This window comes from Glossina fuscipes, unplaced genomic scaffold, assembly GCF_014805625.2.
Source record: "Glossina fuscipes isolate IAEA_lab_2018 unplaced genomic scaffold, Yale_Gfus_2 78589, whole genome shotgun sequence".
NCBI classification, from domain to species: domain Eukaryota; kingdom Metazoa; phylum Arthropoda; class Insecta; order Diptera; family Glossinidae; genus Glossina; species Glossina fuscipes.
Genome location: NW_024004567.1, coordinates 5893 through 28689, shown reverse-complemented (window position 1 = coordinate 28689; position 22797 = coordinate 5893). Strand labels below are relative to the sequence as shown.

General features: G+C 34.6%; 2 protein-coding genes and 1 long non-coding RNA gene across 9 annotated transcripts; 2 read left to right on the top strand and 1 right to left on the bottom strand.

Annotated features, from left to right (window-relative positions):
- The first annotated feature begins 156 nt into the window (after positions 1-156).
- On the top strand, positions 157-9458 carry LOC119643999 (structural maintenance of chromosomes protein 6-like). 5 transcript variants are annotated; one of them, XM_038043519.1, is made up of 19 exons: positions 157-300; positions 926-1048; positions 1120-1354; positions 1423-1696; positions 1758-1884; positions 2508-2585; positions 3100-3272; positions 3353-3556; positions 5215-5414; positions 5470-5798; positions 5855-6177; positions 6236-6455; positions 6522-6692; positions 7314-7418; positions 7480-7731; positions 7800-7883; positions 7938-8162; positions 8225-8355; positions 8413-9458. In XM_038043519.1, the coding sequence occupies exons 2-19, from the start codon at positions 929-931 to the stop codon at positions 8435-8437; spliced, it is 3276 nt and encodes a 1091-aa protein (XP_037899447.1). In that variant the 5' UTR covers positions 157-300; positions 926-928; the 3' UTR covers positions 8438-9458. The 5 variants fall into 5 exon arrangements, with proteins under 5 accessions (XP_037899447.1, XP_037899445.1, XP_037899446.1 ...); XM_038043517.1 differs by having other exon boundaries at positions 157-376; XM_038043518.1 differs by having other exon boundaries at positions 157-380.
- Positions 9459-11738: 2280 nt separating this feature from the next.
- On the top strand, positions 11739-22036 carry LOC119644002. 3 transcript variants are annotated; one of them, XR_005248467.1, is made up of 4 exons: positions 11739-12495; positions 17302-17489; positions 17545-17695; positions 21474-22036. It is a non-coding gene; the product is annotated as an uncharacterized LOC119644002 (long non-coding RNA). The 3 variants fall into 3 exon arrangements; XR_005248468.1 differs by having other exon boundaries at positions 17545-17709; XR_005248466.1 differs by lacking the exon at positions 21474-22036 and having other exon boundaries at positions 17545-18126.
- On the bottom strand, positions 15284-16884 carry LOC119644000 (obscurin-like). The gene is made up of 3 exons (XM_038043522.1): positions 16393-16884; positions 15527-16323; positions 15284-15469 (listed from the first exon to the last, which is right to left on the bottom strand). Exons 1-2 carry the CDS (start codon positions 16543-16545, stop codon positions 15913-15915), a joined length of 564 nt encoding a protein of 187 aa, XP_037899450.1. The 5' UTR covers positions 16546-16884; the 3' UTR covers positions 15284-15469; positions 15527-15912.
- Positions 22037-22797: the final 761 nt, after the last annotated feature.

Sequence of the window (22797 nt, the reverse complement as noted above, 5' to 3'; positions counted from 1 at the left end):
TTATTGATTTAAATTTCTACTTTGTTGATCTCTCGTATTCTTACGAATATACTGAAATGGAACGCTCACTTTTCTATCCTATCAGTGTTACCCTATTTCAATTCCACGTATAGATCGAGAACTTTTTGATACAGAGCAACGGGCACTCTGAAATTAAGAAACTATTTTCTGTTGCCAACTTATAAGAAAAGTATAACTTGAGATAGAATATTTCTTTAAATGCTGCGTATAAATTAAAGAAGTGGAAATACATCAGTTCAACATTGCTTATATGTCAAACTAAAAGAAAAATTTAAAAAAGTAATTTTCAAGCCAAAAAATCGAATGCGAAATACTTCACACGTTCTTTCGAGGCGAATGTTAATGAAATTTTAAAGTAGGCATGTTTGTTTAATTTTCATGTTGGGTTTTCACTGCCCTTTTCTTCTCTCATATTTATTTATTGAAAATTTTTGGTGATTGTATATTAAACTATAAAAAGTGATTTGAAGGGCAATAAAGGTAAAAAAAGTACGTTCATGATGAGAATCATGTTTTTCCGACATAATTTCTTTCTGGACTTCTTGGTTATAAACTAAACATTATGAGAGGTGTGACAAGAAAATTAATTTTGCCAAATGTGGACGATGTCAATTCGCGGGTTTGACCCTCTTATATATAAGAATCTATATACGAAAATCAGATATAATTTTCGGTGTATTATCAAGAAAGCGAATAAATTCTATTATGCAAAATGATGACGGGTATTTAATCATCGGCCTTACCCCTCAGTAGCGTTTTCCTTCTTATTCTGATCGAAAGAAAATATGGAAAATAAAAAAAAAAAAAGGGGAAAGAGCAGTAGTAGGCTTCATTCCGTTACTTAAAGCAACATATTATATTTTACTGAATCTGTAAGTTGATAATCAATTGCTAATCTTAACAGGAAATGTCACATGCTAGCGTTAAGAGCTTAAGTTTATCCAAGAAAAGAAAAATTCGCGAAAACCCAACGCAGAATGTCGACGCTGGAATTTCGGCGAAGCGTTCGCGCAATACAACGCAATTAGTAAGTAGATCGTTCGCCTTTAAGTTTATTCGCATATGACATATAATAAAAGATGTTCAATTACATTGCAGAGTCAGTCCGAGCGCGCTAATACAAGCGGGATAGAGGACACGAGACGTTGCGGTAAAATTATCAGTATTCACTTAACAAATTTCATGTGCCACTCCAATCTACGAATAGAGTTTAATCCCCGAGTAAATTTTCTTGTTGGACGTAACGGGAGTGGCAAGAGTGCCATTTTGGCAGCGTTAGTTCTTGGCTTGGGCTGTAACGCTAAAGTCACAAACAGGTCTAAATCTGCTAAAGGTTTCTAAATGTTGACATTATAATCTTGTTTTCATAACTAGAAAAAGTTCTAATTTGGTTGATTGTAGATTTTATAAAAATTGGGGAAACTACTGCAAAAATTGAAATAACAATAGCCAACGATGGGCCTCAGCCTTTTGACCCCGATGAATATGGCGAGTCCATAACAATTGTGCGTACTATCACAACAAGCTCAGGGTATTATGCAATTCGAAATTCCCACGGCAGGATTGTAACCAAAAAATTTGACGATCTTCAACGCATTCTCCTATATCACAATATACAAGCGGATAATCCGGTGTTTGTTCTAAATCAAGACTCTGCCAGAGAATTTCTAAAGGAGTAAGAATTTGATATTTGAATTAGTGAAAAAAGAATATGACGGGTAATGTTTCCATTACAGATTGGAACCTTCGAAAAATTATCAACTCTTCCTGAAAGCCACTCAAATCGATTTAATTACTGAAAAATTAGACGAATGCTTGCATTTGCACAAAGCACATCGCGAGGAATTAGCTACCACCGAGAAAGTGAGCAAATATTTTATGAAAAAGCATTTGCGAATATAAAAGTAGTCGCTTATGATAATTAATATTCGTTATTATTGCTTTATGTTTAAGTTAATGGCTTTAAAAAAGCGTATTTACTTATTTATGCGCATTTCCCCGTGTTCCGTGTTCAATCACCCAAAAATTATTAGTTTATTGTTGCACACAAATATTGAGGCCAAGTGCATATGCATAGTAATCGGTCGATTAGTCTTCTTTTATTTTGGCACACACTCTACCTAAAGTCGCTCAAAAATGGACACGATCCGCATTTAAATGTGTCTAAAATATAGTAAAATCGTTGACTTACATTCTGGAGGAAACATATAAAAGTTCACTGTGACCATAATCCCGATCGAAAAGCTGACATACCTAAATACATATCTTTAATGGTGGATGTTCAAAATTATTATTTACTTTTTTTTATTTCGGAAGTAATACATCATTAAAACTGTTTACCTATCTTCGCCACTGTTAATCATTCAACGTGCGTACAAGATTTAGCATTAAAGCAAAACGAAATTAAATTTTTTTCTAAGATTACATAAATATTTAATGCATCTTTCTATATAATATAAAAAAAAATATTTGTCATTTTTTCCTAGAAATTACAATATATGGAAAAAGACATTGCGGTACACAAAGGGAAATTAAAGGAGCTGATGGAATTTGAACATCTTGGGGTAAGCAAATATATACATACATATATCTACCAAAAGATCGCGGTATCCTAAAATGAAATTTCACTAAGGTTCAGATTGTATTTCCTGAAAAAAACTAAAGGCTAGGACAAACCGTCAATTTATTAGCCCTTTTTATGTTGAACTTTTTTTTTGATACAATTGAAACGTTGTGCGTCGATCAAGTTTAAGTTCTTCTACGACGTTGGTAGTAGAAATATATATATACCAATACGTTTCTGGATGACTGCAGATGTAAACATTCCATGAATTTTTTTTAGACGCAAATAAGTGGCAATTGAGGAATCTTCGGCTCTTTCAGCCGAAGATTCCTCGCTCTAACACTGCCTTTTTAATATTTTACTAAAATTAGTTCATTTTCAATACTTAAATGTATCCTGATTAACTTCATTGAAACTATTATTCTATAACTTGTCCTTTCATCCCAAAAAAATTATCAAAAATATGCTTTTTTCCATGTTTTCGCGTACGATTGATTATTGCTTGTTTTTTACAGGAAAATTTGAACGCTCTAAATATCGAATATCACTGGCTATTAGTTAAAGAACAAGAAGACAAGTTAGATGAAATCCATAAAAAAATAGACAAACATGAAGGAAAAGTGAACGAGCTTAATAAACTAATAAACAATAAAGATGAAGTTAATAGCATCTTGACGCAGAAAATTGCGTATGTATATTATAAAAAACTTCTGTAGAAAGAACTACTTTAAATATCTTATTAATAATTAAAACTTTTTATTTTTACAGAGAATCCTTTGAAAACATTAAAGTTAAGAACAAAGATTACTCTGATGTCAATCAATCGTTACGAAAAATACGATGTCAAATCGACGAAATCATTAGAAAGCGTTCAGAAATTGAGATGAAAATAGAATCATTAAAGAAGAAAAAATCGCGCCTGGAAAAACATATAAACGACCTAAAGCAACACATTGAAGAGCGATCGAAAAGGTATTTTTGTATTGTCCTTTATTAAGGTGTTTTCATATCTACTACAAGTCAGAAAGAACTTCAAGCGTTGTTAAAATCAATGAGAACCAACTAGTCGTACCAGGCGCCTATCACACTTTTCAACTTTTTTTGGTTTCAGTAAAACTTTTGATGATTTTGCGGTTTGGTACAACATCATGAAATTATTTTTCAGTTTCATTTCAGTTCGACACAACTTCCTGGGATTATTTCCCTTAGGCTAATAAGATTGTGAAGCCAATGATAACCTTTTTTCTTAGGAGCTGCAGGCAATTTACCAGGCTAGTTACAGCATAAATTTTCGATAACTATGTGGATTTATAGCAACAAAACTACTTTTTGCTATGAATATCTAACCGTTTCATTGTTTGCAGCTAACATTTAACCTTAAATTTCCTTGAAAAGGTGCTCTAGCTAGAATTCAAATGATGCAAATATCAAATGGTTTTCCATTAATCTGAATAAGCCTATGGTTGGTGTAGATCTTTTTGGTACAATTTCCTTAATTACTTGATATGGGATTTGTGTGTCACCGTATAGAAAAAAGATTTGTATTTCTCTCTAAAAATCTGTGAAAAATAAAGAAGCAACTGATTGTAATAATCTTGAATGCGACTCCACCCCCTTTTTGGGCGATCCTCTGCAAAGAAAAGAAGAAGAAGATTATACTCGGACGCGACTGAACGTTTTATATTCATCACCGTTATCCTAACAAAACACAAAAAAAGTAATAGAACTAAATTTTCATCCTTTGTAATATTGAGTGGGAGCGGATGATTTTTTCTATTTTCAGAATAAAAGTTTTAGTCACATAGGTGTTGTAGGTGTGTGCCTTATATTTATTTTCGCTGAAGGGAGAATGCTTACAACAAATGTAGCACAGTTAGGTAGACGGACAGATGGACAGGCGGACATGTTTGGATGCATTCCAAATATGAAACTGGTCAAGAATTTATATATTTTATAAGGTTTTTGAAGCATGCTTCTGCACATTATAAAACGTAGGCGTAGTCAATTTTTTCTCAGCGTTCTCAGTTTATGTGGTGTTACGGCCGCAAGCGCCCTTCGGCCGATTTAGCTCATGTTCAATACCAACCTGCGTGCTGGAATTTCCAAAGTTTCTTCCAAATTTGAAATTGATGGCTTCATTTTTGCGGCCAGGAGAATGCTTCCGATAGACATTACACAGATAAAGAAACGGACATGCTTGGATCGATTTAGAACCGCGTGTACTGTCTGTACCCCATCCGATATAAGATTTGCTATAAAAAGTACGGTAAAGTTTTATTTTGAGCTATTTAACGAAAATAATCATTAAATTTTCGACAAGTAAGTTAATCTTATTAAATGTGGACGACGTCTATTTACGTTTTGGATTCTTCACATACAAAAACCTGTTTTGTTTTATATTTTTATCCATTTTAGTTTATTCAAAAGTGCATTTTTAGATTTTATTACGATTCAATTTTAAAATCTTGCTTAAAATATAATTTTTAAGTTTTTACTGTAGTTAATGTAACGGGACTTCTCTGATCGATTACAGTAATCAAGATGATATTGATGCTTTAAATCTTGCTTAAAATATAATTTTTAAGTTTTTACTGTAGTTAATGTAACGGGACTTTTCTGATCGATTACAGTAATCAAGATGATATTGATGCTTTAAGGAGGCAAAATGAAGAATCTCTTGCTAATTATCGTAAACAATGCGAAACGAGCTTAACGCCATTAATTGAAAGTCTTAAACGAGAGTTAAACATGTTAATGGAAAATAAATCTCAAAAGGAGTTGATTATTGATAAAATCAAGCAAGAGCACGGAAGTTGTTCCCATAAGATATGTAGGTTGAAGGACGAATTTGAATGAAATTCTTTTGATTTGAATTTTTTTTTTAGCTACAATTGATAACCAAATGACAACTGTGAAAGAAAGCATTAAAAACAAGATGCTTATCTACGGTAGACATATGCCGGAACTCTTGAAAGAAATTAAAAAAGCTCACGCTGACGGAAAGTTTTCTGTTCCACCAATGGGACCAGTAGGAGCTTATCTTCAGGTGCCCAATAATCAGTATCGGGAGTCTGTAGAAAGTCTTATTGATGCTAAAACGTTACAAGCATTTATTTGTGATAATGCTAGCGATCGTCGAACGTTTGAACATATTTTGAGTAAATTATCTAAAGAAAATCATCATATGATTATAACTACAAAATTTATGCGTCAGGTCTGAAACTACGACAGTAATAAGTTCTTAAATTTCATACAATGTTACTTGCATAGGTTTATGATGTCAGTAATGGGCGGGTTATACCGCCATCCGGTACGTCTTTATTAATGGAACTAATTGAGTGCCCAAATCCGGTAGTAATGAATTTTTTGATCGATCGAATGCGTATTGAAACCATACTTCTTACTGACAAGAAGGATATCGCCGAAAGCATTACTTCTATTAGAGAAAACGTTCCAAACAATTTAAGTAAAGTTGTTGTGCTTTGTTCTGATTCTGCTCACTTGGAATATTATCCGGTACCTCACTATCGGATGTATTCAAACAAGATTCGTCGACCTAAATATCTGCACATCAATGTAAATGAACGTATCAAGTAATATTTTCTCTGTTTTGTTTATAATTCTGTAAGTCACAGACTTCGTGAATTACAGATATTTAGAAGTTGAAAAGAGTAAACTAGAAAATCAATTAAGCAGTTTAAAAAAGGATTTGGAGGGTGTGGTTCCACAGCTGTGTAAAGATAAGGAACAAATCCAGAATAAGCGTGCTTTATTGGAGGAGAAGGAAGGAGCCTTAATGGAAATGCTACAGAAAATCGCTGATTTAGACAATGTTGAATACGCCGATTATAACAACGAGTTGCAACTATTAGTAATTTCTTTATTTTGAACTTTTCTAATGTATTACTATTTAATCGAGTTTTCATAATTTTTTCAGAAAAATGAAATTGAGGAACGCGACTTTCTTTTAATTGAAATTGATCAGGGCGTCAATGAAAATGATCTTGAATTAAATAAATTTAAAAGCCAAGAAGAAGCTTTCAAAGACGATTATGGACGGAAGAAAAATAAACTTCAGGAAATACAAAATGAAATTGAAGGAATGAAGGTATCAATTGCAATTAATAAGTAGGGAAACTGTGCTCGCTTTAGAAGGAATCTCAAATCATTTCCAACTCTTCTGGATTATATTCGATCTTTAAAAGGGGCAAGAAAATTTAGCTCGGGAATAAGATTTCGTCAGTCGACCAACTTTTAGAAGATTTGACTAAACACTTCTAGCTAATTTTCTTTCAGTGCATGGTAAAAATTTAAGTTAACAATTTCAGGCTAGGGTGGAAGATAATGGGGCTCACCTACTTCAATTATTGCTAACGAGAGAGCTAACTCTCACTAAGAATAACTAACAAACAGCATAGGCAAATTGAGTAAAAAGTTAAGAGCGCGGCTAAATTGATTTCCAAATTTCACGCAGACGGACGCTCAGCAGCGATAAGGGAACTTAAGCGACTAGAAATGTCATGCGTATGGAAAGCACACGAGAGTCTTAACTAGCGACAATAAGAGAAACTTCACGCCGATGAAGAATTTGTACTTTGAGGACGCTATATACGTCTTGTAGGAATAAGATACATATATTATGATGCGTATATTTTACCGCTCATCTCATATGTTTATACATATGTTTTCTCTTCAATTCTTTACATAACCGAATTGTCCATTCTTTTAGGCCGATTTAGATAAACTGAAACTAAAATTGCGTAACATTAATGATAATGAAGCTTTAAATAAAGACAGACTAGAAGGCTTAACGAAACAGTGTAATCAATTCGAGGAAAGTATAAAAATGTATATTGATTTAAAATTATTTTCATGAGTTTTGATATACAATGCAGACGGAGAAAAATAAAATTATAAAATTGATTAACACAGCAAAGCAGTTTGCTGAGCAAAAAGGAGAACGTTTGATAAGCAATTTAACTGTTGATGAGGTTCTCATGCAAATGGCAAGAATTAAAGCTAAGTTAGAAAGGGGAAGACCTATTGATTTGGATCAAGATTCTTTGCAAGATCTAATTGCACATAAAGAGAGAGAATTGGAAACCAAACGTTTAATATATGATAACCTAAAAACATCGATAGATTCGGTATTTAATCAATTCAGTCCTATTGGAACTGGCGTTAAATTAAATATAAAATGTTATAACCATTGCAGTTGCGTGCTTCACTAAGGCATCGTTTCGATTTTATTAAAAAATTTAAGGGTCATATGAGTATGCTTCTTACAATGAGTTTTGAGGTGATTTGAAAATTGATTTAAGTAAGACTCCTTTTAAAAAATTATTTTCTTTAGATGATATTACGATTACGTAATTATGTCGGTAATTTAGTACCTGATCATCAAAATAAAACTTTGAAAATATCAGTAATTCCTAGAGATCATGACACGGCGTCCGTATCGAGTGCCCGCGCTTTATCTGGCGGAGAACGCTCTTATTCGACAGTCGCATTTTTGATTTCGCTGTGGTCCTGCGTAGATCATCCATTTTATTTCCTCGACGAATACGATGTGTTTACGGTATGTTGTTTAAATAATTGCATGAAAAATTACTGCTTTTTAAAAATATCTCATTTGAAAAGGACGAAGTTAATCGAGAATACATGACACGTTTACTAACTGAAGAAGGCCGAAATCACGCTTGGCGCCAATATTCTTTTTTAACACCTCAGGACATGAGTTTAGACCCAGAGAATTTTATTAGAATCCATCGGTACTGTACAGAAGAGTATTAACTAATATAAGTAAACTACATTTTTCTTCTCCCTAGACTTGCCGAACCTGATCGTCATTAATTGCTCTGCAAACCTGATAAATTTATTATAATTAAATCAACTAAAGTCTTCATTTAAATATTATTACTTTTTATCTTTTCTGTGAAATTCCATCAACAAGTATTATTTTGATTAATTTCCACATATGACATAAGTTTCTTTATGATCAGCACATTTGCAGGCCTAAACGAGTGGCATTTTTGATATAATTTTCGCTAATTTTCAATTTGTGTGTTATTTCGTTTTCTTGTAAGCATTTCACAACTTTAACGTATCTACCAAAATCTATTGCTCCGTTAAGCGCTTGTTATTCTATTCTGGCAATCTACATGTCCATTAAAGTGATGTCTTCCAATGCTAAATTGACCAAATAAGAACAAAAAAGTCATTTCAATAAATGACTAAATTTAAAACGAAAAATCGATATCGTTTTGCGTTGATTTCTTAGCTAGTGTAGGATACCAAGTCTTTTTACTTTAGTTTTTAAGCGATTCTTATAAATTTTAACCAAATATACATCGTCAATGAAACATGCTACATACATGTAAAAAATGATTTGGTATTTGTGCTGCTTGAATTTAAACCCAATAAGCTGTATGTGTTTCTTTGCGAAGATACAGATTTAAGAATGCAAGTTAGTTTAAGTACGACATAGGTAAATCGCGCGTATTAAGGAAAGTTGCTTTAAGAGACTTTAAGTCTGATAATGTGAATAAACAAGACATCATTTAGGTTTCTGCAAACTATTATGAGCGGGTTAAAGTGCTCATAATTGTATTTACATTGACTAAGTGCCTAGAGAAGCGATTAGGGACATTTAAGCTTATCTTACTAAGTAATGCGGGCTAGTTTATAGTACCATTTATTACTTTGATTAAGAAGGAAACCCCAAGAACAAATCTGCGTTTTTCAAGTGACGGTAAGAATAATAGAAGCAACCTATTCTCGTAGGGGGGAAGAGCGGTAATCGGGTCCCAACCCAAATGCCTAAGGCCAAACAGCAAGAATTGCTTTTGAGCAGATTCAATTGCATCGACATAGCACCTATATGAAGGAGACAACACAACAGAGGCAAACTCGAGTATAGGTCTAACCAAACACATGTACAGCCTTTTCGAAATGTAAGGATCATCAAGCTCTTTGGACCACCTCTTTATAAAACCAAGCGCGGACCTAGCTTCGCTTAGCAAGGGCTCAATATGCAAATTAAAACGTAATCTATGGTCAAATAGGACGCATAAATTTGTGAACGTATCGACGTCCTCCAACTTATGAGGATCAATGAAATACTGGGTAATAAATGACTTTCTTGTTGAGAATGAAAGCTTCTTACATTTATTTAGATTTAGTTTCAAAGAGCACCATGCAACAAATTTATCCAAGTCACCTTGAAGCTGATGTGATTGCGATTCAACAGAGAAGGAAGAAAATAGTTTCACATCATCAGCATACATTAAGATCTGGCTGGAATTAATCACCGATGGAAGATCGTTAATGTATAATCTAAATAAAATGGAACCTAAGTGACTTCCTTGAGGTAAGCCAGACATAACGGGGAATTCATCCGAGGTAATGAAGTTAAACAAAACCCTGAAGGATCTATTGTGCAAATAAGAGCTTATCCGTAAGTTATGGTTAACCAAATAAAGTGCTTTGCTTAAATCGGTGTATATTACATCAGTGCGAGAAAAAGCCCTGAAAACCTGACAAGTAAACTCTAACAAATTGGTGACAGCCATGCTAGTGTGGAGAAATGTACGAATTAATGGCAAAGGCCGAATGCCGATCCACAATTCATTCGAACAGCTTAGACAAGACACTCAACTTGGCTATGCCCCTGTTGTTCTCAAAGGGTTTGTCTACTTCCACTTTTCTGAATAGGGATAAGGAAAGTACTCTTCCATCACAAAGGGAAAACACCTAAATTCAAGGACTGGTTAAAAATCTTTGAGATAAAGCCACATAACCCGACAGCGCAAGATTTAAGTACACATGATGGAGCTCCATCAGGTCCAGGCGCACAACTATATTTTAAAGATCTTTATGAGAGATAATGAGCCTGAAGAAATGTTTAGTTTTATGCAGGGAAAAGGGCTACTGCATTAGTATTACGGAGTCGATCACGAGGGATAAATTCCTCAATTAAGGATCAAACCCGCCACAATGGTTTATTTAACAACATATCCATGTTTTCAGTCGGAACTAGAATTTTAAAAGACGAGATTGCTCCAGGATAAGAAGCAGCCAATTTCAAAATGCTAACACGCTTCAAATTGACAGATGGGACTTTCGCCGCCAGATAACTTTTTATGTTATCCACAGATGTATTAGATGCCAGTCTCGGCACAAATATTGCCCTTCTGGGAGGAACTGCCTTCAAGCACATGTCATCTGTACTAGTTGCAGTAGGGTTCACGGATGGGGAAGTTTTGAGTTGGTGAGAACATAGAACGAGCAGCTTGTGCAACATGCCCAGTTTGGCGACCAGCGTTCACACTCGAACAGCCAAGCAGAGAGGACGATTTACTATTCTCGTTACTAGTTTTAGGCGATGAAGCCTAAGTGGATTGAATGACGACAATGGCGGGAGATACACTTGCCACTTCAGCATAGCTCAAACCAGAGGAACTTCGTGCTTATTTACAACTTTTTTGTTGCCGACCGACTCAACAGTGGCACAAACGCTAACGTTCTTTGTAAACCTTGAGGAGGTGCTAACTTGTATCAACGAATCAGACTTAGGAGAACTCAGAGGTGACGAACTACACGCTACGTTACGAGTTGTAACTTTGTTAGCTGGAGAAGAAGCTGAGTGCTCAATATAAGGACACTCATCAAACCTAGTCTTAATTACTTCGAATTTCTCCAATAATGAGTCGAGATTTTTGCTCAAATTTAAGAAACAATTTTTCTTCTCTGTGAAGAGTTTGTGGAAATCTATGTCCCGCTCTCTACAATCAGGACATGACCATCTTAAGCCTTTTGAGGGGTCAAGGACTGTATGAGCAGCACGGCCGATAATACCAGCACATTTTGCATGGCAAAAACGATCACACAGCCAACACGAGACGAATCGTTCAGATTCAGGGTCTGTTTTCCCTGATGTAAAGAAACAATCCATGTCCAGTGAAAACAAAAGGAGCTTATGAAAAAAAAAAAACAAATACTAAAAAATTCCACGCCAGAAATTCTCAACAAATTAAAGCAAACTTCTTACTTTCGATGCCACTAGAGCGAAAGCCAAACAAACTGTAAACAAAGATTAACAGAAAAAAAGAGAGACTTTTACCAAGAGCTCTAATCGTTAATTGCACCAAAGCAAAATTAATTTTTCACATAGAAGATTAATATATCATATAAGTTAAATCACACACTTTATTCTTTTAAAGAGTTTTTATGCTTTAGACACGAATAAAGCTATAATATATAATATAGAAATAGACTAAGAATTCGAAATATTTCTTGCATAGAATTAAAACGCGACTATAATACGCACGCAGAGCTGCCAAACCTAAATATGAAATATGACCGTATCCACCACAGTTAAAAAATTGTTTTAATTAGCGAAATTGGTGTGAAGTTACGTAAATCATTTAAGTTTTTACCTGCCTTGGGAATGGGAACTACTTTGATATATTGCAAATCTAAGTGTATAATGTTAATAGGCCAGCAATAATTAATTGCACGCAAGAGGCCAGGTAAGCTAGACAGCTCTGACCATATCATGGTTATCACCATCACAACCTGCAGCAGCAGCCCTCTTTCTAGAATATAAGAGATAAATTAGCTCATGCAATGAAATGAGTATATTGTTGAGACTACTAAAAGGAGGTGAAGATATTGTAACCTGACTGACATTGGAGTATAGTTCTTGAGCATATCTAAGCATCTTTCATTCTCATCGTCATTCCACATAGCACAACCGTTTAATTCTTGACTACACTGTCGATGAATATTGATGTAAATCCAGAAAAAACGCGAGTTGCCATTACCACATAACTCTTTGATTATTTGCGGAAAAGTGGGGACAGCGAAGAGTTCCACCACGGTATAGCTGAGAACGATTCAACACCAGAAAGGTAGGTTCTAGCAGAAAGGTCTCAGACTGAAAATCACTTTTAATTGATGATAAATCGGAAAGAAGATCGTCTTCAGAAAGACGTTATGTGAAATGAAATTTTCTATTTTTTTAACGAATTGAATTGTGAATCGCGATGGGAGCGTGTAGACTTTTGCCAATAGAGACTTTAGTCGTGTTCCAGTTGAACGATAAAATAGTTGGATTAGAAAAGGTCAGATTCAACACACTGCCCGCCGTGTGACCACCTTACAGTACAAGGTAGTATTACCATTATTTAGAACATTAAAACTGCTGGCATTGATGGTTAGATTCAACACACTGCTCGCCGTGTGACCATCTTACAGTACAAGGTAGTATTACCATTATTTAAAACATTAAAACTGCTGGCATTGATGGCATTTACAAGGATCTTGCCTTTGTTGGTGGAGAGCTGATCGCCATACAAGCAATGTCTAGCATTGAAATCTCCAGCTAGAATCGCATTTTGTTCACCATCAAGAAAGTAACATAATCTCTGCATCTCGTGACGAAAAGTTTGTACATCAACACTGGGTGGAAAGTAGCATGATGATATGAAAAGATTCGGTTTAATATTCATGGTTTCGGTTATGATATTGTCAGCAGCAGAGTTGTAGGGAATATATCTGATAATGACGACTTTCTTAACTTTCTCGGTGGCTGAACTATAATTGGAAACTTTAGCTTCCAAAAAATTGTCATCTTTCAGAAAAACTTTACTTAAGATGCAGAAATCAAGTTCAAGTAAAACTTCAAAAATTATAAGTTACGCCGAACACTTTAAATATTATATTGCAAAAAACGAGATCATATTTTAAATAAAAACGGAGCCCTAGCGGATTTACTCCTAGTACGTAGCGAGAATTAGCACAAGACATTTTCTTTTCAAATTCCTTAACAAAATTCTAAGAAATCATTGGCGGGATACATTCTTTAATCGCAGAGATTAATCTATCAAGTTCCAAGGAAAGCAAATTGTCGTTCAAAATCACTAGCCGCTGAAATTTTGTTACAGACGGCTTAGGGGGTGAACCGGGAGAAGGTTTGGAAGGGAAACTCTCGTCGTAGGAATTATCATCGACACGTTCAAAGTAGTTTGAGGAAAACTTGTCTTTCACTTCTTTGCAGGATAGTTTTTTAATGGCCATAATTTTGTTGATGTTTAATTCCCACTCTTTGTTTGGGCAAGATTTGTCTAGGGTGTTGTGCTCACCTAAATCACAGGGCAGACACCTCATCGTTTCGCAGTTTTCGGTACATTTAGGAGACCTGTAGCGATTCAGGCACCTGCTCGCCTTGGCTTTACAAAACTTCGACACACGCCCATATCTGCCACACTTAAAGCATTGCTTTAAGGTGGTTACGAAGTACTCCACGAGAAAGTTGCTAAAATTGAACTTGATCGATTTGGGGCGAGCTTTCCCTTTGAAACCAATTTTAATACTCGTTGTGGTAATAAAATCGTCCTTGCTGTTAGGATTTTTTTTTGAACCCCAACCGCAGACAGGAAATATCGGACATCGTGATCTCATTTACATTATACTCAATAGGGATATTGCGAATAACTCCGAATATATCCCAGACAAATCACGGAATTTGAATTAGTTTAAACGAAGTTGCTAGCACTAAGAGCAGAGCTGAACAGCAATTTGGCTCTACCACCTCTACTTGGAAACCATAGTTTGGCAGTAATATTTAATATAAAACGTACATTTTTTTAAACGGTATTTTTAATCTGTTTGGAGATATCTTCAAATAGTACAGCCTTGCTTTTAGAAAAGCAAAAGTGTACACTCAATGATCGACGTACGTAATTGCAGAAACTACTGCAAAATTCTTCCTTGAAAAAGGTACATTTTCTAGAGATATTTTTAAAACCCTTCATAAAATGATTGGCATTTATTTAGCTCACTTGCGTTTTGAAGAACAAACTGGGCCGTGATGAAGTTATAAAATTTTGGAATTGTTTACTACGAGTTTTCAGTATTGAAAGTTTTGAAGATTGAGAGAAACGATTTGCTTGTGTGAAATCCTTTCTTGACGGCTTATTAAGGGGGGAACTAAGTTGTAGGCAAACATATGTGATAACACCTAATAACACGTTTGTGTCTGAATTTGCAAACATTGCCTGAGGAGCGTTTAATAGAGATTTTGAGGCGTTGTGCAGATTATTTATATGTAGCAAATCCAAAATCTGTTGAATGGAAAGATTTACTGCCGTTAGTTTTACATATACTTATTGACCGATGAATTCTTATAGTAAGGGGCGTAAACATGGGCGGTTTAGAATATTGCAATTTAATTTAATTATCAATTATGTTTACGTTCTGTTGACCGAGTGCTAACTGCTAACTGCTAATAAAATTACGGGTGTGTTAAATAAATTTTGTGGTTAGATGATATCTTTAGCTCCAGGGTCATTGCCTGCATATCAGTTGTTTTCTATTTGCTTCAACGTACGTCAGATTATTGCACTGGTATTGGCATTGGACAAGTAGTTTTATCGATTTTATTATAAAAGACTATTTTCCGATATGAATAGCAACATTACATTTTTTTCTTAACTTTTTAATTGAAGATTGAATACTATTTGCAAATACGAAGGACAAATCCTTTTTTTCAAAGCTTTTGGAGCAGGGCGTGTATCGAAAAATGATGTATTTATTTATTATTTCTTTTGGTTTAATTACAGTAGTAATAAAATTTACTACCACTAAAATATGATTTCATATTATATAGAAAATAATCCGTGGTAGTTGCGTTGAACAACAATAAAAGAGAGAAAAACTTGTAGAATATACAGAAAATAATCCGTGGTAGTTGCGTCGAACTGAAATAGAAGTGAGAAATAATTTCATGCAGTATAGAAAATAATCCGTCCACTTGCTTTTCTATTTTCACTGCTTCGCTAAGTTTACACGTCACATCTGTGATCTTCTTGATTTTAGGGGGAGCTAAAGAAAGAATAATATTTTTATTACAAACAATTAGAATAAAACACTTTCTGTTACCCTTAATGATTAAATTAATTTCTGAAGTATTTTCACCCAAATTATTCACAGCATGGAACAAATAGATACCAGCGTCGTCGGTGTCGGTGTTTTTAATAATCGTCTTCATGTAGGAATTTATGGCTCTCATCCTTGACTTGAACCACCGGTTTACGAAAACCTTTGTATTGCAATTCCAATGTGCCAGCGCCTCCCACATGCGTAGTATTAGCTTCAGGGCGTTCAATAACCAATGTTGGTTGGCTTTCGGTAAAGTGTTTGAATAGCACCTTGAACGGTCAGCTTGGCGCCACATGATATGGTAGGCGTAGTAGTTTGGGCTACCGTCGTGAAGGTTCTTCGACAATTTCATAAATAGGTCTTTTTTTCTTTCTTCACACGCGGTATTAGTGTAATGGGAGGTGGGGTGACGATGGACGGGCTTTTATATGTGATGTTTCATAACTAATGCGCGGTAAAGGTTGAAAAAATCCAGGCATGCGTGCAAAATGTGGTGGTAGGGGTGGTGGCGTTGGGCCGAAGCCACCATCGAAGCCATCACGTCCATACGTTATATCTAGGTGTGTGTTATATATAGGTGTGTTATTCCAATGCATAAGCGTGGCGCTATCCTTAATAGTGAAAACATTCAATCTTCCACCGCTGGCGTCTTGATTGTGATCAATAGCGGTCTCTTTATAAACTATATCTTGAAGCTCAACGTTCTTGTTTTTGTTGAAACTTAATCCATGTCGCACATCGCTAGGTATAAGCTCCTTGCTTGATCTCACTGCTGAAATTAATATTATTTCGCGTTCCTAAAAAAAACCAAGCAACAATTAATTCAAACATGAGTGTAAATTTGTGTAAATTTACGAAATTTATACCTGTCCTTGGAAGTCCTCCACAGTACCTATTTTAGGCGCTTCTACGTCAGCATCATCGAAAAGTTTACGCAGATGTTTAACTTGTTTTTCGTACGGTGTTATGATGCCGATGGATTCCGGTTTAATGCTTTTACGATATAATTTTACCGTCATTAGGAAAAGTGTATATCCAATTGTGGACGTTCACGCGTCTGTACTTGGGAGGGAAACGAGAACTGTTCAGGGGTCTTCGGCTTTAACCCTGTCTCCAATTACCAGTGAAGGACTGCGTCCGAAAAGATTTTCTATGGTGAGAGCTAAATATTTTCCCTGACGTGTTAAATGGGCTCGTTCACGGTTATACATGCGGATATTGGTAAGACACTCAATCTCCTCTAAATGTAAGAGTGTTGTACCAGAGAGTGTTGTGTATTGTACCACTTTAAGGAATAAGCGCATATTCGTTCTCAATAATTCAACAGGTCTTTGTAAAAAAGCCATCGATGCGAGAATAAGCGTATATATTCTCAATAATTTGTATAGAAATTCCAAACAACTGAGAATAAATTCTTTTCCTTTAAAGCGCACTTGAGATTTGAAGCCACTCAGGCGGATAACTTGTAAAATTAAATAAGTTTAGTTCGCGTATTTTCCAAAACACTATATATATCTAGAGGAGATGATAAAAGAGCAAAAGCGACCAAGTCAAGGAAGAAGAATCGAAAACAATCAGGAAACCATTAAAACCATTAAAAAGAATAACAATTTCTTTTATATATATTATTTTTTTAAACATATTAATAAAGTATTTTGATTTTCCGAATGACAAAAATTAAAATTGAAAAGTTAATTAAATAATTAAAAGTAATTCAAGTCAAGAAACTAAACTATTAAAGTATATATATACATATTAAAATTCATAAGTTACAGACAATTGCGGCAAATCATTGCGGTAGGAACAAACAAACCTCATCGAAACCCTTTGCAAATTGCTTAAACAGCATATCCCTGAAGTGCTGGTGATTTTAAGTGATCTCTACAGAAACATAGACAAAGAACATATGCGCACAAAGGGTTTTAAAAATACTCATCTCTCTCAGGAAATTTTGATTGATCAGGTATTGAATTCATTTGTAGACATAAAATAATGCTTTGACTTTTGCAATCCCACAGCGGATTATACTTTTTTTCAGCGATCAGCGTATCCGTAGCATCATTTATCAAAACTGATTGATAATTTTTGGATAATGGACGCTTATGGAGTCTTGCAAAGAAAGCGCTGAACTTAGAAGAAAAAGAGCATAAATAAATAAACATAAAATAGGTAAAAACGCTACGGTGAGCCACGACACCCCATTAAATATCTTATATCAATTTTCCACGTATTGGCTTTTCAAAATAATCCTTCGCATGGGAAGTGGTCGAAAAAGCGGTCTGGCCCGAATTATTTCCAATAGATCAAAGCAAATCATTGTACTATATTTCATTAAAATATCTCAAAAATATCACCAAAAAGCAGGACGGATGGACAGACTTTAATTGGTTCAGGTTGTGATTTCGAATCGATCACAGTAATAAAGGATGGCTCTGTCTTGAGTCCTTCTGGGTGTGCAAACTGCACAAACTTAATATGTTAATATATTCTTGTACGATAAGCGGTGTAGGGTATAACAAGAGATAAAAAATAGAAGCGATGGAAACTTTTCATTATTACAAACCTTATTGTATTTTATACAAATACATGCAAAATTATCGAGAATTGTAAACAAACGTATTCAAACATATATATATCTTATCCTTGCGTTCTTATCAATTGGAAAATCCAATAATTATATAAGACTTAAAGTTATATCTCGTATTAAAATGATTTAATCTTCACTTATCAAAGTCAAATGTGCAAAGTTTTCGACTTGCTTTTATAAAATTTGTTCACAAATTTTGACCCATAAGGACTAACCTACTGTACTAACTTTAAATGTATGTTTGCGCTGTGATGGGTTATATAGGAGAAGGAAGGACGTTTTGATGTGCAAGAGCTTTAATATTATGACAGTGGTCCACAGAAAACATTGTCGCTTATAAAGGAGAGTAAATTATTGGTATTGATATCCGACTTACAATCGCATCATTGCAAGGAAAGTTTAAATTTATTTCAACATTGGCTCTAAGGTACTTTGACATCGGTGAAAAATACGTGTTATTGTAGCTGTATTAGTGCGTGGCATTGTTGAAGACAAACGAGTAACAGCTTTTCGATAAAAAAAAAAATAACAGAAAAAATTGAAAGATGCCCAAGTAAAAAAAATAAATGCATGAAGCGGGTACTAATGTGGAAAAATCGGAACTGTGTATAAAGCTTTTCAAGTTGGTATTTGGTAGCTTTCATGGCATAGGTAAGCAATTTGATATCATATGTAGGCAATTTTTATACAAATACAGGTTCAAGTATTGAGAATTGTAAACAAATGTGGACGCTTGTTCTCAGATGTTTGGAATTTTTATACACATTTTTGATCACACCTTAACACCTTATTTTCAAAATACGGATAACGTCAGGGTGGTCTAGGCTACCACAGCTACATTATTTTTATTTGTTTTTATATATATTTTACCTAGTACTACTCTACAAATGTTTTAGTTACTTTACTCTTATTTATTTTAATCTAATTTTCAGTTTTGTACGTTATTTACAATAAAAATAAAATCTGCATTTTTTGTTATCTCTGTTTTTGTGTTCGATATCGGCAATTAATATTTTGTATATTAACGCGCACACAGTATTACACAAAGCAGTTAAGGTTTTTATTATAAAATTTTTCAATTTTTATACATTCCCTCAGCTTTTTATTAATTTACATAAAAAATAATTCTTTTATTTTTCAATTAACTTATAATGATTTGATTATTTCTATCTCAAATCACAAATTTCCTGTTGTTACTTTAGTTCACAACCTGCATGTTACGAGATTTGTCAACCAACTCTCTCTAAAACAAAATCATTTGTCTCACCTCAATCGATTTTTTCTGCGCATAGCGGCAAGCCGCTTTTCTTGCCAAATGTGCTCTCGAATAACGGCAGGCTATTATTACGATCAACTTACTCTATTGCGATAGGGTGTTTTCACTTTCTCTGGATGCCTAGTCACATGGGCATTCTTGCCAACAACACTGCAGATAAAACTGCATCTTCCAAACCATCTCATTTTCATTAACATCATCGTCACGATTATTATCGTGGCGTGATATCTTCAGATCTGGGAAGAATCGACAGAAAGCTTTCAGTTTTTTCTTGGCAACATCGGGATAATTCACCTTACGGTCGCCATTTATACCCTTTCTTTCCACAAATAAATAAAGCCCCTTGGTTTATGATTTGCGGTCTCAGACGTGCCATTATTTGTCTTATTAACGGGCTGAAGTTCAATCACACGAGATGTAATGATCATCTGCTCAAAGTTAACATAGTAAAATACCTTTACGCACATGTCTTACAATCTCCTGATCATATCCTATTTGTCTGTCCGAAGGTTACCATTTCTATTCGCCATTCGATACTTCGCAAATTGCTAAAGCAACCAATTTTTTTTTTAAATTTCCTTTAATGTACAACAAGCAGAAATAATAATTTACAAAAACAATAAAGAAACAAATTATATTATTCATCTATTCGGAATTAGGGCCAAAAATCACGTTAATTTTTCTCTACCTTGGATATATATGTAAATAAATACAGCAATTGATAGAAAATTTTCGATTCGAATAGAAAAACGGTCTGTCAATCCTTGTGACAGAAATTGTTCTCTGTGAAAAAATGAATACTTAAAAAATAATCAAATCAAATTTTAAGAATAATTAATTCCTTTTTTCTCGGATCAGAAAGAAGAGTGATTTCACCAAAGTTGAAATGCGGTTAAACGCATGTCCCAAGAATCTGCTTAAATTCGGTCCCTAACTGACTTCTTCTGCAAATTTGCAGAAGTGATACGCTTTTATAAATTCGACCATTGCGCTAATTCTCGTGTGCCGTTGGACACGGCCCATTTGAGTTTTTCCGGTAATGTTTTGCCTTCCCATAACTGTTTGAGAAGCATTAACTTCCCAGTTGAACCATATATCGAGCCGAAATTACAATGCCGCAAATATTGTCGTTTCGGGTGCACTGATAAGGTGTGTTCGCGCCAAAAGCCTCTCTGCTCTTCCAGTGGCAGAAGCCATGAATGCACCTGGAATTGTTCTCAATCTAAAAAATCTATTAATTATAAGTGTGAACATTCATCTAATTCGAAAACATGTCCTTCCTGTAAAAAAATTACTAAAACCAAAAAAGATATTGAAGATCAAATATGCACCTTCTCTCGAAATTCCTATGCTCACGCATTTCATCCTCTCTAAAAAGTTTCCCTACATTTTCTTCTCCGGCTTCTCAATCAACAATCAAACGACTAAACACTGAGTCTACTGTCTCAGTTCCAAACAAAAAGATGATAAAACCTGAAATTACTATCCCCCCTTCCAATATAAAATTTTCAATGCCCGAAACTACGACACTCATCACAGACAATATTTCTTCCGATCACGAAATGATCGCAGATTCTAACACTTCCTGTAACTGACCTCAAATCTCTGATCGTATCCAAAAATTACATAAATTCAAACCGTCCTCTAAATCAAATTCTACCATTATCGCTTATCTCGCCACCTTCATATGAGTATTCTAAACGAACGATCCCTTGGTTTCCGTGCTCTTATTCTCTCTCAATCAATAATGCAAATAGCTCAACTTAATTGCACTAGCATCCGTAACAAGTTGAACAATACCTTCCTTTCATGGTGGTGTGGCGATTCTTATATCTAATAGACTTTTATTCTCTTACATATCTAATTTTGCAAATTGTGTACCTATCGAAGCTTGCAACTGCATCATTCACACTTCCTTAGGCGAACTTCTGATTATTACATTTTATATTCCACCTAATTGTAATGTTTCGGATTCTGCAATTAATAGATTATTGTCTTTGAGATCTGACATATCTGCATTAATAAGTGGTGATATTAATACTCACAATGTTTCTTTGTGTTCACATTGTGCCTCTTTTTTATAGCGCGACGAATCATCGGGAAACAATAAACCACCATGTGTCAGCATCTCTCCATCATCTCGCCATATGTCAACGTTTACTTTATAACCCAATCCTAAAATTACTTCTGGAGCGCGATAATACCGAGTTACAACGTAAGGTGTCATCATAAAAGTGATATCAGATGTCCGAGCTATTCCAAAGTCGAGTATTTTTAATGCACAATTAACTTTTATAACAATATTTGACGGCTTTCAAAAAAAAAGGAATATAACTCAAAAAATATCCCCACAGCGAAGGCACTATTGTAAACAACTTATTTGGGTATTGGGAACGCGACAAAGCCGATGAAATGGATGAAAATAATGAAAGTTAAAGAGTTATGCAAATGGCTGCCTGAGGACATTAGAACCGAGAAAAGTGCCACTGAAAAGCAACAAAAGAAGAGAAGTAGCGCCAATTTTTGATGAAAATCAATGTTTCAAAGATTTTCGTCAGAGAAATTTACAAGATGTGCTATGTTGAGCTATGATTCAACCATTAGATTAGATAGAAATTCTCGAAATAAAGCTCTAACAATGATAAATCAACTTAGATAAAATATGGATTTATAAGTTACTTGATGCTATCATAATGTATTTAGTCTGACAAACAAAATTCCTCACTTAAAAAAATAAAAATCAAGCAAGAAGGAAATGAGGTTAATAAAGTGCGCTCGGAAAGTAAAAGTTTATTTAAAACAGCACTTTCGGCATTTTTATTAAGTGTCTCCTTAGTAATTATTTTAATTAATTTTGCGCAATTGGGTTTGTGAGGCTCGATATTTCTTTTTAACAGAATTTTGAGCGATTATTTTTCTTTTTAGCAGCATTTTGTCTTTTCTCTCGCTTCTCTACTCTTACACTTCTTTCACACATTAACATCTATTGTCCAATTGCTACATATTCTGTGCAATTTTTGCGACGATTTTCGTAATGTTCGATCGCTGCAAAATCAATTGCCATCATTTTCTCCTAATAAAACCATTTATTTTCGAGCCGCTTTCGATTTGTAAGTGCCTCGTTGATGAAGATCAATAAATAAAAACAAAATCATGTATAATTTTGACAAAATTAAGCAGTTTTAACAAAAAAAAAAAGTTGTAATCAGTGGGTTGTACTGCTCTGCGAACTGGCGCGAATACCTACCCATATTAAGCGGCGTAGAATTACTTGAAATTCCGACGGGTTATGAGTGATAAAGTCTAATTTGGAAATATTTGTTGGTGTAGTCGCTTCTCTAATTCAAGAGGCAGACAAATTCGAGATTTTCTTGAAAGCAGCAATTTACTCTTACTAAATAATGGTGA